Source organism: Corythoichthys intestinalis, chromosome 13 (genome assembly GCF_030265065.1).
Source record: "Corythoichthys intestinalis isolate RoL2023-P3 chromosome 13, ASM3026506v1, whole genome shotgun sequence".
In the NCBI taxonomy this organism is placed as follows: Eukaryota; Metazoa; Chordata; class Actinopteri; order Syngnathiformes; family Syngnathidae; genus Corythoichthys; species Corythoichthys intestinalis.
Genome location: NC_080407.1, coordinates 18002882 through 18021497, shown reverse-complemented (window position 1 = coordinate 18021497; position 18616 = coordinate 18002882). Strand labels below are relative to the sequence as shown.

General features: G+C 40.5%; 1 protein-coding gene across 3 annotated transcripts in view; it reads left to right on the top strand.

Moving 5' to 3' along the window:
• Nucleotides 1-14405, top strand: part of wnt7ba (wingless-type MMTV integration site family, member 7Ba) — a 56875-nt gene extending 42470 nt beyond the window's left edge. For all 3 annotated transcript variants that reach the window (XM_057855491.1, XM_057855490.1, XM_057855492.1), the window contains 2 exons: nucleotides 7548-7819; nucleotides 7933-14405. In XM_057855491.1, coding sequence (XP_057711474.1) covers nucleotides 7548-7819; nucleotides 7933-8412 — 752 coding nt within the window. In that variant the 3' untranslated portion in view covers nucleotides 8413-14405. The remainder of the gene's footprint in view (nucleotides 1-7547; nucleotides 7820-7932) is intronic.
• The last annotated feature ends 4211 nt before the right edge of the window (nucleotides 14406-18616 follow it).

The following is an 18616-nucleotide window of genomic DNA, read 5'->3' as shown; positions in this document are numbered from 1 at the left end:
TCTTCGGACTATAAGCCGCCACCCACCAAATTTGACACGAAAATGGCATTTGTTCATAAGCCACACTGGAATAAAGGCCACAACTGTCTTACTCCTCACTGTATTATGGGATATTTACACCAAAAGATATCAACCGAAAAAACTTTATTTGACAATAGCATCATAAGACTAAGATCAAATGAACCACTGAAGCTTTGAAACAAATGGCTGCAAAGCTTCATTTGGCCATCACTGCTCCTTTGGGGGAGACAGTCAACCTCTGCTATGAACACTGTTGTCGTCCAACATGCCTCCTAAGATGCATTGCAGCGTTACAGATGTAAATAACAATCAAAATTCATGTTCTATGCTAATTATTTCTTCAGTTACTGTTCCAGTTGTTTCATTAATTGCTATTTATGGTATTTGGTAACGCTTTATTTGACAGCGGCATTATAAGACTGGCATAAGACCATTGTAATTATGCCACGACACTGCCATGAGCATCAATGAATGCTTATGACAGATGAAATTTTGTGTCATCTGGCAAATTATCTCCCTTTTGAATGGATGTAAAGATCCGAGCTGGACATAAATGGAGTTAGTGACATATTTCATTATGTTATTAATGCCTATGATAGTATCATGTCATAATTATGACGGTCTTATGACACCGCTGTCAAAGAAAGTGTTACCGATTAACCCAAATAAATCAGCAAATAAGCCGCACTGGACTATAAGCCGCACCATTCAAAATGAAGGAAAAAAGTAGAGGCTTATAGTCCAAAAATTACGGTAATTATGATGGTCTTATGAGTCTTATGGCACCACTCTCAAATAAAATGTTACCAAATACCATAACTAGCAATAAATGAAACAACTGGAAAAGTAACTGAAGAAATAATTCACACAGAACATGAATTTTGATTGCTATTTACATCTTTAGCACTGCAATGCATGCTAGGAGGCATGTTAGAAGACAACCGTATAGACAGCAGGTGGCAGCTGAGGTTGATTGTCTCAAGGGAGCAGTGATAGCCAAATGAAGCTTCTTGAAGCAATGATGGGGGTTCATTTGACCTTATGACAGTTTTATGGCGCCACTGTCAAATAAAGTGTTACCAAATACCATAACTAGCAATTGATGAAACAACTGGAACAGTAACTGACGTAATCATTAGCACAGAACATGAATTTTGATTGTTATTTACATCTGTAGCGCTGCAATGCATGCTAGGAGGCATGTTGGATGACCAAATGTTTGACAGCAGGTGGCAGCCGAGTTTGACTGTCTCCCTCAAGGGACCAGTGATGGCAAAATGAAGCTTCTTGAAGCAATGATAGTGGTTCATTTGGTCTTATGACAGTCTTATGGAGCCACTGTCAAAGAAAGTGTTACCAAATACCATAACTAGCAATTAATGAAACAAATGGAACAGGAACTGAAGTAATCATTAGCACAGAACATGAATTTTGATTGTTATTTACATCTATAGTACTGCGATGCATGCTCGGAAGCATGTTAGAAGACAACAATGTTGACAGCAGGTCGCAGCTGAGCTTGACTGTCTCCCTCAAGGGAGCAGTGATAGCCAAATGAAGCTTCTTGAAGCAATGAAGCATTGCTACCAATTGGTTCAAAGCTTCATGGTGGTTCATTTGGTCTTAAGACAGTCTTTTGACGCCACTGTCAAATAACGTGTTCTCGGTTAATATGTTTTGGTGTAAATATGTCATAATACAATGAGGACAGCTGCGGCTTATATTACAGTGTGGCTTATCTTTGAACAAATGGCGTTTTCGTGTCAAATTTGGTGGGTCCAAAAATTACGGTATCCACGCTTCAGAATCACCGATGTTACATGCAATCAACAGTGTTAGCTATGTTTTCAGAATAAAGGTATTAAAACTTACCATTGCGTGTCAATAATTGGAGTATGAACAGCAACATTTGTAATCCAGCAGCTCTGCAGGGAACATGCTGCCTAGGCAACCAGGGCAGAGTGATATCACATCAGTTTTTTTCAGCGCTGATTTTTTTGTTGTGGGAAAAGGACTCCCCAGCAGACTGAGTGGCTGAAGCACTCCTCTCTATTGTGGTCGCATTAGCCATCTAAAAACCGAGTTCAGCAGAATGAATTAAGATTGAACCATTGACTTGCGCTAGCTTAGCCACTCCAGAAACTAACAAATAACTGACAAACTGCACAGAATTTGATTAAGCCTAATGTCGAAAATTCCGAACTTCCCCTTTAAGAGTAAAATGAAAGACTCAACCTTGCACGTATATCAATATCATCCAGAAGCAAGTTCTGGGCTCTGTCTGAGATGACGCAAAGTGGAAAAGTCCGCTGTGGTCAGACGAGTCCGTGTTTTAAAAATTGCTTTTGGAAATCTTGGCTTTTGGTGTCCTCATTGACTAAAGAGGGAAAAGGACCATCCAGAAAGGCAGTAAAGTCAGCATCCGTGATGGTATGACGGTGTCTTGAAGGCCTACGGCATCATTGGCAGATGAAGCCTACTTAGCCGCCAGTGCTACATGCCGAGTCTGGTATAGCAAAGCAGATGACGTCTTCTAATCGAAGCCATATTCTGCATGTGGGACATGAAAGAAAATCACTGTTTCACACTGACAACGTAACACCAGAGGTGGGCTTTTGGGGCCTACAAAGGGCCTCCTCTGCTGGTCCAAACAGTAGCACAGACTGACTCTGTGAAATTGCATTGATTTATTCCAAACAAGCCAAGCATAGTTTTTTTTTTTTTTTTTTTAAGTTTTCAACAGATAATGAATCACTCAATTTAACATCAGAAATATAATACTTGAGGAAAAAATGCAGAATCAATTATAAATAATATGTAAATAGATTATTAATAAATTCTATATCCAATCACAACTTATTAGAGAATAGAATAGCCCTATATTATCATTATACACTATATACTGTTAGCGAATGAGGCTAGCGGCCACCTGACGTAAACAAAGCTTTTCTGGCAAAAATTCTTGTGAATAAATGCTTAAATCCCTGAATTCTTTATATAGATGTAAAACAGTCTAATTTCATGGTCAAAAGCCAAGAAACCGTGCAGTTAGCGTTTATTTTACATAAATATCTCGAAATACAATACTTTGTTAGCGAATGAAGCTAGCAGCCGCCTGGCGTGAACAAGCTTTTCTGGTGAAAATTCTTGTGAATAAAAGCTTAAATCCCATAATTCTTTATAGATATCGACATAAAACAGTCTTGCTTCTTGGTTGAATGCAAAGAAACCATGCAGTTAGTGTTTATTTTACGTAAATATCTCGAAGTACAATGCTACTTTGTTAGCGAATGAGGCTAGCGGCCGCCCGAGGTAAAGAGCTTTTAAGGCGAAAATTCTTGTGAATTAATGCTTAAAACCCTGAATTCTTTATAGATATCGACGTAAAACAGTCTTGATTCTTGGTTAAACGCAAAAAAAAAAAAAAAAAAAAAAACGAAAAAAAAAAAAAAACGTGTAGGTGGTATTTATTTCACAAAACTATCTCGATGTACAATGCTACTTTGTTAGCAAATGAGGCTGGCGGCCGTCTGACGTAAACAGCTTTTCTGGTGAAAATTCTTGTGAATAAATGCTTAAATCCCTGAATTCTTTATAGATATGGACGTAAAACAGTCTTGATTCTTGGTTAAAAAATAAAGAAACCGCGCAGTTAGCATTTATTTTACGTAAATATGTCGAAGTACAATGCTAGTTTGTTTGCGAATAACGCTAACGTCGGCCTGACGTAAACAGAGCTTTCTGCGAAAAATTGTTGTGAATAAATGCTTAAATCCTCGAATTCTTCATAGATATGGACGTAAAACTGTCTCGATTCTTGGTTAAAAGCAAAGAATCCGTGCAGTTAGCGTTTATTTTACGTATATATGTCGAAGTAGAATGCTACTCTATTGGCGAATGAGGCTAGTGGCCACCTGGTTTAAACAGCTTTTCAGGCGAAAATTCTTGTGAATAAATGCTTAAATCCTCGAATTCTTCATAGATATGGACGTAAAACTGTCTCGATTCTTGGTTAAAAGCAAAGAATCCGTGCAGTTAGCGTTTGTTTTACATATATATGTCAAAGTACAATGCTACTTTGTTAGCGAATGAGGCTAGCGGCCGCCTGATGTAAACAGCTTTTCAGGGGAAAATTCTTGTGAATAAATGCTTAAATCCCTGAATTCTTTATAGATATGGACGTAAAACAATCTCATTTCTCGATTAAAAGCAAAGAAACCGTGCAGTTAGCGTTTGTTTTACATATACAGTATATGTCAAAGTACAATGCTACTTTGTTAGTGAATGAGGCTAGCGGCCGCCTGATGTAAACAGAGCGTTTCAGGGGAAAATTCTTGTGAGTAAATGCTTAAATCCCCGAATTCTTCAGATACAGTGGGGCAAATAAGTATTTAGTCAACCACTAATAGTGCAAGTTCTCCCACTTGAAAATATTAGAGAGGCCTGTAATTGTCAACATGGGTAAACCTCAACCATGAGAGACAGAATGTGAAAAAAAAAAAAAAAAAAAACCTGAAAATCACATTGTTTGATTTTTAAAGAATTTATTTGCAAATCATGGTGGAAAATAAGTATTTGGTCAATACCAAAAGTTCATCTCAATACTTTGTTATGTACCCTTTGTTGGCAATAACGGAGGCCAAACATTTTCTGTAACTCTTCACAAGCTTTTCAAACACCGTAGCTGGAATTTTGGCCCATTCCTCCATGCTGATCTCCTCTAGAGCAGTGATGTTTTGGGCCTGTCGTTGGGCAACACGGACTTTCAACTCCCTCCACAGATTTTCTATGGGGTTGAGATCTGGACACTGGTTAGGCCACTCCAGGACCTTGAAATGCTTCTTACGAACCCACTCCTTTGTTGCCCTGGCTGTGTTTGAGATCATTGTCATGCTGAAAGACCCAGCCACGTCTCCTCTTCAATGCCCTTGCTGATGGAAGGAGATTTTCACTCAAAATCTCTCGATACATGGCCCCATTCATTCTTTCTTTTACACACATCAGTCGTCCTGGTCCCTTTGCAGAAAAACAGCCCCAAAGCATGATGTTTCCACCCCCATGCTTCACAGTGGGTATGGTGTTCTTCAGATGCAATTCAGTATTCTTTCTCCTCCAAACAAAAGAACCTGTTTTTCTACTAAAAAGTTCTATTTTGGTTTCATCTGACCATAACACATTCTCCCAGTCCTCTTCTGGATCATCCAAATGCTCTCTAGCAAACCGCAGACGGGCCTGGACGTGTACTGGCTTCAGCAGGGGGACACGTCTGGCAGTGCAGGATTTCAGTCCCTGGCGGCGCATTGTGTTACTGATAGTAGCCTTGGTTACTGTGGTCCCAGCTCTCTGTAGGTCATTCACTAGGTCCCCCCGTGTGGTTCTGGGATTTTTGCCAGCCGATCTTGTTATCATTTTGACGAAACGGGGTGAGATCTTGCGTGGAGCCCCAGATCGAGGGAGATTATCAGTGGTCTTGTATGTCTTCCATTTTCTAATAATTGCTCCCACAGTTGATTTCTTTACACCAAGTGTTTTACCTATTGCAGCTTCCCAGCCTGGTGCAGGTCTACAATTTTGTCTCTGGTGTCCTTCGACAGCTCTTTGGTCTTGGCCATAGTGGAGTTTGGAGTGTGACTGACTGAGGTTGTGGACAGGTGTATTTTATACCGATAATGAGTTAAAACAGGTGCCATTAATACAGGTAAGAAGTGGAGCCTTGTTAGAAGAAGTTAAACCTCTTTGACAGCCAGAAATCTTGCTTGTTTATAGGTGACCAAATACTTATTTTCTACTCTAATTTGCTAATAAATCTTTTAAAAATCAAACAATGTGATTTTCTGTTTTTTTCCCCACATTCTGTCTCTCATGGTTGAGGTTTACCCATGTTGACAATTACAGGCCTCTCTAATCTTTTCAAGTAGGAGAACTTGCACAATTGGTGGTTGACTAATGCTATCTTGTTAGCGAATGAGGCTAGCGGCTGCCTGACATAAACAGAGCTTTTCAGGTGAAAATTCTTGTGAATAAATGCTTGAATCCCTGAATTCTTTATCATTATGGACGTAAAACAGTCTCGATTCTTGGTTAAAAGCAAAGAAACCGTGCAGTTACACATCCATTTTACGTATAAATGTCAAAGTACAGTGCTACTCTTTTAGCGAATGAGGCTTGCGGCCACCTGACGTAAACAGCTTTTCAGCCGAAAATTCATCTGAATAAATGCTTAAATCCCTAAATTCTTCATAGATATGGACGTAAAACAATCTCGCTTCTTGGTTAAAGCAAAGAAACCGTGCAGTTAGCGTTTGTTTTACGTATATATGTCAAAGTACAATGCTACTTTGTTAGCGAATGAGGCTAGCGACCGCCTGACGTAAACAGCGCTTTCTGGCGATATTTCTTGTGAATAAATGCTTAAATCCCTGAATTCTTCATAAATATGGACGTAAACCAGTTTCGAATCTTGGTTAAAAGCAAAGAAACTGTGCAGTTAAGCATTTACGTATATATCTCGAAGTACAATGCTACTTTGTTAGCGAATGAGGCTCGCGGCCGCCTGACATAAACAGAGCTTTTCCGGTGAAAATTCCTGTGAATAAATGCTTAAATCCCTGAATTCTTTATAGATATGGACGTATAACAGTGTCGATTATTGGTTAAAAGCAAAGAAACCGTGCAGTTAAGCGTTTATGTATATATCTCGAAGTACAATGCTACTTTGTTAGCGAATGAGGCTAGCGGCCGCCTGACGTAAACAGCTTTTCCGATGAAAATTCCTGTGAATAAATGCTGAAATCCCTGAAGTCTTTATAGATATGGACGTAAAACAGTCTCTATTCTTGGTCAAAAGCACAACAACAACAAAAAAGTGCAGTTAGCGTTTATTTTACACAAATATGTCCAAGTTCAATGCTATTTTGTTAGCGAATGAGGCTAGCGGCCGCCTGACATAAACAGCTTTTCAGGCGAAAATTTTGAATAAATGCTTAAATCCCTGAATTTGTTATAGATATGAACGTATAACAGTCTCGCTTCTAGGTTGAAAGCAAAAAAAACGTGCAGGTAGCATTTATTTCGCGTAAATATTGCCAACTATTAGGCTAGTCAGTTACGAAAATTATCCGCCTCCATGTGTAAACGAAGAAAATTCCTGCGAATAAATGCTTCAATCACTGAATTCTTTGTTGATATGGACGTAAAACTGTCTCGCTTATTTGTTATAAGAGCAAAAAAAACGGGCAATTAAGCATCTATTTTACGTAAATATGCCGAAGAATGACGCTAATGCCGTAGCGGTTACCATTCTCCCAATGATTTTTTTCCACAATGTTTCAAAATGCATGCATGGTATGAAAAATATAATATTTACCTTGAATCCTGGAACAAATCACTCCTGAGACAATCCTTCCTGTTTGTATGCGGTACAGCTTTCGTAGTAGGTGCAAAGAATGACGAAGTGTCACGTCATAGGTCATGAAGTCTATGTTAAACCAACGCTGAATTCATTCAGATTCTTTCCCTGACCTCAGGTAGCCGCGAGGCGGCCTTCACGTACGCCATCACAGCTGCCGGTGTGGCCCACGCGGTGACCACGGCATGCAGCCAGGGCAACCTGAGCCAGTGCGGATGCGACCGCGAGAAGCACGGTTACCACGACCGCGAGGAAGGCTGGAAGTGGGGCGGCTGCTCAGCCGACGTCAAGTACGGCGTGGAGTTCTCGCGCCGCTTCGTGGATGCGCGCGAGATTAAGAAGAACGCCAGGCGTCTGATGAACCTGCACAACAACGAGGCAGGGCGCAAGGTAAGGACGTGAAAACGGGGGATCAGGAAAGGTAAGGGTATGACTTTAGGAAACACCCCTTCTCAAGTCAACTGAAATCAAACCACAGAAGTAATTCCGCGCTTTCTGAACAGATTCTCGAAGAGAGGATGAAACTGGAGTGCAAGTGCCACGGCGTTTCCGGTTCCTGCACCACCAAGACCTGCTGGATCACCCTCCCGAAGTTCCGAGAGATCGGTTACCTGCTGAAAGAACGCTACGGCGCGGCGGTTCAAGTCGAGCCAGTCCACGCCTCCCGACTCCGCCAGCCTTCCTTTTTACGTCTCAAGGAAGGGCGGAGCTTCCAGAAACCCACCGACACCGATCTGGTGTACCTGGAGCGCTCGCCTAACTACTGCGAGGAGGATAGGGCTACGGGGAGCACGGGGACGCGGGGTAGACTCTGCAACGGGACGTCGGCGCACACGGACGGGTGCAACGTGATGTGTTGCGGGAGGGGGTACAACACGCACCACTACACGAGGGTCTGGCAGTGCAACTGCAAGTTCCACTGGTGCTGCGTCGTCAACTGTAACACTTGCAGTGAAAAATCTGAGGTTTTTACTTGTAAGTAAGGGGGGGTCAAAGTTCAAGGGATTGATTCCAAGTATTTATTCAAACATTTTGCACATTTTGACATCCTTTAGGACAGGAGATGTTAACTTCCCTTACATGCTGGTGTGAAATCCTACGAGAGAAAGGATATGCTCTTAAAAAAAAAAACATTGAAAGCATCCGTACGGAAAAGAATTAACGCATTCTTCGGACTAAAAGTCGCATTTTTGGACAAATACAGTGAGGAAAATAAGTGATTTTGCAAGTTCTCTCACTTACTTGTGATTTGTGGGCAGGTTTGGAATTTTCGTGGTCATCCTTCCCTTAATACAGTGCAGTCCCATGTGCAGAAAACACCCCTAATGCACCAGGCTTCACAGTAGGGATGGTGTTCTTGGGATGGTACTCATTATTCTTCTTCCTCCAAACACTACGAGTGGAATTAAGACCAAAAAAATGACCACATGACTTTCCACCATGACTCCTCTGGATCATCCAAATGATTGGTTGGTTTAGGCAGGGGAACCTTGCATGCCATGCATGATTTTAAACCATGACGTCTAAGGGTATTACCACCAGTAACCTTGGAAATGGTGGTCCCAGCTCCTTTCAGGTCATTGACCAGCTCCTCCTGTGTAGTTCTTGGCTGATTCCTCACCAATCTTAGGATCATTGAGACCCTACGAGGTAGATCTTGCATGGAGGCCCAGTCCGAGGGAGATTGACAGTCTTGCTTAGCTGTGTGTTTTAGCCAGATTGCTGGAATCACGGCAGCCGAGCCGGCCAAAAGGCCAAACCCCGTTCTTTCACCTTAGTCTTAACCCTTTGTACTGACTCAATTTTGAAAGCTGGAAAAAGGCTTCGAAACACAAGTTGACAAGCAATCGTACAGCACAGAGTGACCAAGGCGAGGATCCAAGGTCACCATATCACAAGTCAACAAAAGGTTCCTGAGAGAAAAATGACAATGATTGGTTAAACATTCAGTCTTTTGAAGGCTCTTGCAGGCAGGAAGAAAGGTGTGTTTGGCCATTGATTCGGATTATTGTCTGTTTGTGGATTGGACAGGACGATTCGGGAGTTACTGTTGTCAGGGCAATGAGGGTTGTGGATTTTGCCCCCTTAGCGTCAAAGTGGCTCTTGGAGTCTTGTCAGTCATGTTATCAGTTGGATATCTGTGTTCCGTGTGTTGAGATGGGACGTCCCCCCATTTGTTCTGGACTATCCTGAAGAGTTGATTGCGGGATTTAGTGTTGCAGACGTAGGCTTGTAGATGTCTTGCCCATCACCTGGTTGTCAGTGTCAATCTTGCTCAGTCAGCTGCATGACACATGCGTTAGGCTTCCCTAATAAGGTGGATCCTAATATTACTTCAATCTTCTAATACTGTTGAAGGAATCTGACCTTTTAGCCAGACTGCTGGAATCACGCCAGCCGAACCGCCGGACCCGCGCTGGCACAGATCCAACGACCCAGGCCGGCGAGACCCGACAACCCCGCCAAAAGGCCAAACTCCGCGCATTCCCCTTAGTCTTAACCCTTTTGTACTGACTCCATTTTGAAAGCTGGAAAAAGGCCTCGAAACACATGTTGACAATTTATTCTTAGTCAACAGCAATCATACAGCACAGAGGGACACAAGCGGGTATCCAGGGTCACCATATCAGAAGTCAACAAAAGGTTCCAGAGAGAAAAATGACAATGCTGAGTTAAACATTGTCTTTTGAAGGCTCTCGCAGGGCGGGCCGTGGGAAGGGAGAAGGGTGTGTTTGGGCGTTGTTTATGATTATTGTCTGTTTGTGGATTGAACAGGAGGACTTGGGACTGATGTCAGGGCAACAAGGGTTGTTGATTTTGCCACATTATCGTCAAAGGGGCTCGTCGAATCTTGTTATCAGTTGGATATCGGGTGTTCTCCAGTGTTCCTTGTGTTGGGACAGGTCGTCCCGCCATTTGTTCTGGACTGTCTGGGAGAACTGATTGTGAGAGTTGGTGGTGCAGACATGAGCTTGTCAGCGTCAATCTTGCTCAGTCAGTTGCGTGATAAGAAAGCGTCATGTATCTGTTATGCCCTATATTCTGCTTGTTTTCCTTAAACGATGGTATAAGTGCTATTTATTTTATATTGGGTGTGTTAGAGTAATACAAACAGTCAAACAGTAAATACGAGAATCGATACTATTCCCTGATTGATAATATTAAGTGTGTTAGAATACTGCAAACATTTTGACTTCTCCAGTCTCCTTCAGGAGTTGTTGGCTGATTCCTGACCAATCTTGTGATCACTGATACCCTACGAAGTAGATCTTGCATGGAGCCCCAGTCCGAGGAAGATACACAGTCATGTTTAGCTTCTTCCATTTTCTAATAATTGCTCCAAAGGCGGATGTTATATCACCAAGCTGCTTGGCAATTGTCCCGTAGCTCTTTCCAGCCTTGTAGAGGTCTACAATTCGGTCTCTGGTGTCTTTGGACAGCTCTTTGGTCTTGAACATGTTAGGAATACGAGTCTTCCTGATTGTATGGGGTGGACAGGTTTTTACATGCAGCTAACCGCCTCAAACAGGTCAAAAAGTCGGACTCAAAAAGTCCACCTCCGCTTCTTCGGTGGACTTTTTAAAGGCGACTCATAGATTTTTCAGGCTTATAATCCTAGCTAATAGACAGGTTTTCAAACACTTTTTTGCAGCAGTATAATGCAAATAAATTGTTAAAAAATTATACACTGTCACTTCTGATTTTTTTTTTAGATCGTCTCTCACAGTGGACAAGCACCTCCCATGAAAATTTCAAACACGCCCATCATTTCTCAGTGGGAGAACTTGCAAAATCACAGGATGTTCAAATACATATACAATAAAATGGAGAACATTTACCTTAGCGATGAAAAACTGTGCGACTTATAGTCCAGAAAACACGCCACTATGATGGAACAGTAAGAGGAACATTGGGAACGTTTTTAACTGGAAGAGCTGCAGTCGAAATCGGGCCATAGACTTCATTATTAGTTGACAGGACACGGGGCCGATCTGGAGGGAGCTTATTTAAAAAAAATTTAAATTCAAATATGTTCAAAACCAAAGCTGCTAGCGAGCTAAAACCAAAACAAGCACCTCCCTTAGGCATATATGAGTCTCCATGATCAGCGGCATCAAAAAGTTGTGCCCAATAAAATTTTGAATTTTTTTTATATGACAAAACTTAAAATGGCTATAAAATTCTCAGATTTTACGCTAGATGCACAAAAATCACCAAATGCAGAGATAATCATGTCTATTTTCAGGATCAATAGTTAAGCTTTTTCCGGAAATAGCAACTTAAAGAGCGATACAAAATCCAACATGGCAGCCATCACACAACAAAGTTTTTAAATTGAAAACTCTTGTAAATAAATGCGCAAACCCGGGAATTTCTATAGATATGAACGTAAAACAGTCTAGATCCTTGGTTAAAAGCAAAAAAAAAAAAAAAAAAAAACAGGCAGTTATCGTTCAATTTACGTAAATATTTAAAGCTAGAGTAATGCAAATTTCTTCCATTCATCACAAAAAAATTTTGAGCTGAAAACTGTTGAAAATAAGTGCGTAAATCGGGGGGTTTCTATAGATATGAACGTAAAACAGTCTAGATTCTTGGTTAAACACAAAAAACAGGCAGTTATCGTTCATTGTACGTCAATATTTCAAGCAAAATTTACGCGATTGTGTAATCCAACATGGCGGCCGTCACAAAACAAAGAGCTTTTTAGGTTGAAAATTCTTGCAAATAAATGCGTAAATCGCGTAATTTCTATGGATACGAACGAAAAACAGTCTAACATCTTGGTTAAAAGCAAAAAACGGGCAGTTGTTGTTCATTTTATGTCAATATTTCAAGCTACAGTTACGCTATTGTGTAATCCAACGTGGCGGCCATCAAGAAACAGGGATTTTTAAATTGAAAACTCTTGTAGATGAATGTGTAAATTTGGGAATTTCTATAGATATGAATGTAAAACAATCTCGATTCTTGGTTAAAAGCAATTAAAACGGGCAGTTATCGTTCATTTAACATAAATATTTCAAGCAAAAGTTTTGCTGGAGTGCAGAGATTCAAAATCCAACATGGCGGCCGCCACAAAACAAAGAGCTTACTAAGTTGAAAATTTGTATAAATAAATGCGTAAATCCGGGAATTTCTATAGATATGAACTTAAAACAGTCTAGATTCTTGGTTCAAAGCAAAACATTGGTGGTTATCGTTCATTTTACGTAAATATTTCAAGCTAAAGTTACGCTACTGTCTAATTCAACTAGGCGGCCGTTCAAAACAGAGCTTTTTAAATTGAAAATTCTGGTAAATAAATGCTTAAATTGTGGAATTTTTTTAGATATGAACTTAAAACAGTCTAGATTCTTGGTTAAAAGCAAAAAACGGGCAGTTATCGTTCAGTTTACGTAAATATTTCAAGCCAAAGTTACACAAATTTTATCCATTGATTCGTTTCACAACGTTTCGAAGTGCATGCATGCTGCTATTTAATATAATTACCTTGAATCCTCGACAAAATCACTCTTGAGACACTCCTGCCTGCGTGTATGTAGTAAAACCTTCGTGCTGTTTCCACCTAAATCCAGCGTTAGAATGGACCGTGTTTATCACAGTGAAAGCCAACTCTACGTTCTGCCTGGATCGGTCCACTACGGGAAGGTGTGGCGCAATGTCTGTAGTTGTCGTCTTGTCAACTGATGATGAAGTCTATGGAAGAACATTGGGAATGTGTTTAACTGGAAGTACTGCAGTCGAAATTGGGCGATAACCAATGATTAAAGGCCAGAATTATGACTGGCCGAACTCACACTGTATTCTGTTTGAACACTGAAAAGTAAATAATTTATGTTAGACTTTATTGTGTAGTTTTGGGTGGAAACAAAAACTCACCATTTTTTTTCTTGTGTTGCTTCTCTGTGATCTACTGTTGCAAACTGGACTTCTGCAGCGTCTTCAAAGTTAATGAAATACGCAAAAAAATCTGTCCTTTGCAGACCTGATTAGCAACCTGTCACATTTTAAGCCAGGCTCTATTTTTCAGCAGGGCCGAGAATGAAAAGTGGTATTTGCCATGTGGCAAAATGGATTTTGTCATGTGGCATTTTTGGGTATGTGGCAAAATGGATTTTGGCTTGTGGCATTTTTTTGTTATGTGGCATTTTTGGGGGGTATATGGCATTTTTGCAGGCCCATTTGGATGTGAAAAATGGGATGGGATTTTCCATTTGGATCGAAAATTTGGACGTGCATAGCCTGATGGCATAGCCTGACTTGGTTGCCAGTTGAATGTCAATGCGTTGTAATGTCAAGTGTATGGTCAAAAATCACAGCCACACATGTTTTTCTGCCATTTAATATGAATGGAAAATTTGGACGTGCATTGCCGTCAATGGCATAGCCTGACTTGGGTGCCAGTTGAATGTCAATGCGCTGTAAAGGTAAGTGGATGGTCAAAAATCACAGCAACACATTTTTTTGTGCCATTTAATATGAATGGAAAATTTGGACGGCATAGCCGTCAATGGCATGGACGTGCATGGCCTGAAAAAAATGCCATAAACCCCCCAAAATGGCACATACCAAAAAAACAATGCCACATGGCAAAATCCATTTTGCCACATTGCAAAAAAAATGCCACATGGCCAAAATAAATTTTGCCACATGGCCAAAATAAATTTTGCCACATGGCCAAAATAAATTTTGCCAAATGGCCCAAAAAAATGCCACAGGCAAAACAAAAAATGCCACGTCAAAAAAAAAATTCCCACATGGCAAAAAAAACGCCACATGACCAAAAAAACGAGGCAAAGAAAAAATGCCACGTGGCAAAACATTTTTTGCAACATGTCATAAAAAAATTTGCCACATGGCAAAAAAAAAAAAAAAAAAAAATACATGGCCAAAAAAATGCCACATGGCATAAAACAATTTTGCCACAAGGCAATTAAAAAAGCCACATGTCAACATAAATTTTGCGACATGGCAAAAAAAAAAAAAAAAAAAAAAAAAAAAAAAAAAGCCACATGGCCAAAAAAAAAAAAAAAATGCCACATGGCAAAATAAATTTTGCGACTCGGCAAAAAAAATGCATCACGGCAAAATACATTTTGCCACTTGGCATAAAAATGCCACATGGGAAAATCCATTTTGCCACTTGGCAAAATCCATTTTGCCACTTGGCAAAAAAATGCCACATGGCAAAATCCATTTTGCCACATTGCAAAAAAAAAAAAAAAAAAAATGCCACAAGACAAATTCAATTTTGCCACATGGCAAAAAAAATTGCCACATGGCACAATCAATTTTGCTGCATGGCAAAAAAATGCCACAAGGCAAAGAAAAAATGCCACATGGCAAAATAAATTTTGCGACTTGGCAAAAAAAATGCATAATGGCAAAATCCATTTTGCCACTTGGCATAAAAATGCCACATGGCAAAATCCATTTTGCCACTTGGCAAAAAAATGCCACATGGCAAAATCCATTTTGCCACATTGCAAAAAAAAAAAAAAAAAAACACAAGACAAATTCAATTTTGCCACATGGCAAAAAAAATTGCCACATGGCACAATCAATTTTGCAACATGGCAAAAAAATGCCACAAGGCAAAGAAAAAATGCCACATGGCAAAATCCATTTTTCCACATGGCAAAAAAATGCCACATGGCAAAATCCATTTTGCCACATGGCGGAAAAAAATACATGTCAAAATAAATTTTGCCACATGGCAAAATCAATTTTGCCACACGGCAAAAAAAAATGCCACATGGCAAAATGCATTTTGCCACATGTCAAAATCAATTTTGCCACATGGCAGAAAAATGCCACATGGCAAAATCCCATTTTGCCGCATGGCCAATACCTCTTTTGGTTCTCGCCGTCTCTTCTATTTTTAGCATCCAACCTCATGAGTGTGAACGGCCTTTTCCATCCCGACTATGTTCATTGTTTTGTTTTCGAAGGGGCTAGAAAAGCACGCGAGGCCCGCTGGAACATGGCGTGGCCAAGTCGGGCTACGGCGGACGTTCCCATGAATGGCGGGAGCCAAAATTCCACGCTTCCAGCGCGGTTTAAACCCGCCTGGGTGGATGGCATGTGCCTTAACCATACAGACCAAAAAGGGGGTTAGCCTCGCAGCTATTTTTGGTCCATCACCCATCATGTGTTGAATCATGTTTATTTAGGCTTTATATAACTGAAATAACAATTTGAAGAGTATATTTTTATATGAGGAACATGGCACTTTATGTCATTTATAAATGGAAAGGACATTGGGGGACGTGTTTTCACTATTGTCTTTTTGTTATTAACTCATTAGCCATTGATGGTCATCGACGAACCTGATGTTGTAACGCCTATAAAGTTATTTAATTGATTAACGTCCAATCCATTTTACACAAACGATACAACGATTCTCAGTTTGTCTTTTGCCGTCAATGGCGTTGAATGAGATTTTTACGGTAGTTCCTAAATTGTAAATAGTAACTCGAATTCTCAGTCTGACTTCTCTGATACATTTTGAGCTTCCTCTTCACGCCTATTGTGTTTTTTTGTCGCATCTGGCTTATCTTGGCTTCAATAAAGTCATTAAAAAAATGTTGTTAGAAGCAAAGAAATGTCTTTATTTCGCCTTGTTTGGCTAGAGGTGAGGAGAAAACGCTGATATGGGAAAGCCGAGAAGTTGTGGCCCTGACTAATACGTTAGGAGGTGACCAGACGGCTGTGGCAGTGCTGAATGACTCGCGCAGCCTCTTTCCTGTGGGGCTCAAAAGCATTGCAGCCAACCGGTGGAGCGTAAGTAACCGCTGTTTTGTTAGCTGTCTGAAATCCTTGGGGACCGGAACCGCGTAAGCTCCCCGAACTATGGCGGCGGATTGAGAGGAGAGTCTGGCCGATTGTTTCAGTGCATCTTGTCATTAACAAAATGGCAGACAGAGAAAACAGGGTGGGGCAGAGCCGGTAAAGCGCCACATTGTTGAAGTGTCAGGACTGTTCAGTTTATCGGCGCGGGATTCTGTAAACTAACGCTCGGCCCGTCCGCTCTTCTCATCCAGAGTTAGCGCTAATCGCCGCGACAAAGAGGAAATTACAGGTTCCATTCACAGGAAGCTGGAGGAACGTTCGCTTCGATACAGTTTTAAGTCAAGGAAAGCTAGACTGGGTGTGAAAGGTTGACAAAGACGTCATTCACTAAATTGAATGTCTTGAGCCTTTCCAATGAAGTTACAGTGGGGTAAATAAGTATTTAGTCAACCACCAATTGTGTAAGTTCTCCTACTTGAAAAGATGAGAGGCCTGTAATTGTCAACATGGGTAAACCTCAACCATGAGAGACAGAATGTGGGGGAAAAAAATTACATTGTTTGATTTTTAAAGAATTTATTTCCAAATTAGAGTGGAAAATACGTATTTGCTCACCGACAAACAAGCAAGATTTCTGGGTGTCAAAGAGGTACTATATAAATTCTTCTCACGAGGCTCCACTATTAATGGCACCTGTTTTAACTCATTCGCGGTATAAAAGACATGTCCACAACCTCAGTCAGTCACACTCCAAACTCCACTATGGCCAAGACCAAAGAGCTGTCGAAGGACACCAGAGACAAAATTGTAGACCTGCACCAGGCTGGGAAAACAATCTGCAATAGGTAAAACGCTTGGTGTAAAGAAATCAACTGTGGGAGCAATTATTAGTACTGGTGCACGATAGTTATTGGTCCGATAATAGGAATTATGATGTCATCCCAATTAATCCAATAACATTATTAATAGGACTGTTAATATGTACTGTGCTGGCTGGCCTGGAAATCAGTTGAGAATTTGCGGGGCATTGCTGCCACCTGCTGGTCAGAATAATTCGCTGCATCTATAATTTGTTCCACGAACTCATTCACTTTACACAGTGCTGTGTCTAGTGGTAGCATTGACAATCGTGAATGCTTTCTTTTACCTACGTTTCTGCCTCAGAATTATATGTCTGTAAGTATTTGTTTACTATAACATATATATGTACGTACAATATATGTTTACTTTGGTGGAGAAGGGTCATATTTACAGAACTTCATAAGTTGTTGTGTTATCGAAGCCAGCCAATGCTTAAGGCTAGTAGCTCAAGCTAGTGTGCTATGCATGCATATAATAGTTGTCGTGTAATGTTAGTCCTGTCAGCATGCTTGGTAGGATTTTATACTATGCAGAGAAACCTCATACTTTATTGAATATGGGTTCACTCACTGCCGTTTATATTGATTATTATAAGGCAAGCCATTGATCCATTTTGTTCTACCATATTTTTGTTATGAGGAATGAGTGATAAACCTTACTATATAATGTTTGCATTTTACAGTTTTAGTTATAAGTTAGTAAGTTATTGAGAGGCCTTTTGGTTATTGATAGGCTTGCTGTCCTAACCTGTCTCCCAGGTTAAGAAAGTTGTTTCATGGACCAAGACCACAACAGTCTCCTGTAGCACTAAATATTTTTATCTGATGACAAAGCACAATACCTCTTCGGTTTTAGTTCAGTGCTCATTGTTCAGGAAACACATCTTCAATTATACTGACAAATGGATTGTGATTGACTCAAGTTATATTTATTTGAAAAAATAAATACTGGCACTTTATTTGAAGTCAAGACTGTTCTTGTCTTTGTTTTGATCATTATAATAATGTTCACGTCATTATGAAAATTCTGGTGAGGTCAAAGGCAAATGTATGTTCAATCCACCATTATTATTATTTTTTTAACCTCCAGGTGTTCAAAAACTCGGGTGAATATACATTTTAAAAATTATATATTTATTACCGGTTATCGATATGGGTATCGGCTTTGAGGAGCAGGAAGTTATTGATATCGGTATCAGTTTCAAAAAATGGATATTGTGCACCCCTAATTTTTAAATAAGGGAAGACATACAAGACCACTGATAATCTCCCTCGATCTGGGGCTCCATGCAAGATCTCACCCCGTGGCGTCAAAATGATAACAAGAACGGTGAGCAAAAATCCCAGAACCACACGGGAAGATCTAGTGAATGACCTACAGAGAGCTGGGACCATAGTAACAAACGTTACTATCAATAACACAATGCGCCGCCAGGGACTCAAATCCTGCACTGCCAGACGTGTCCCCCTGCTGAAGAAAGTACATGTCCAGGCCCGTCTGCGGTTCGCTAGAGAGCATTTGGATGATCCA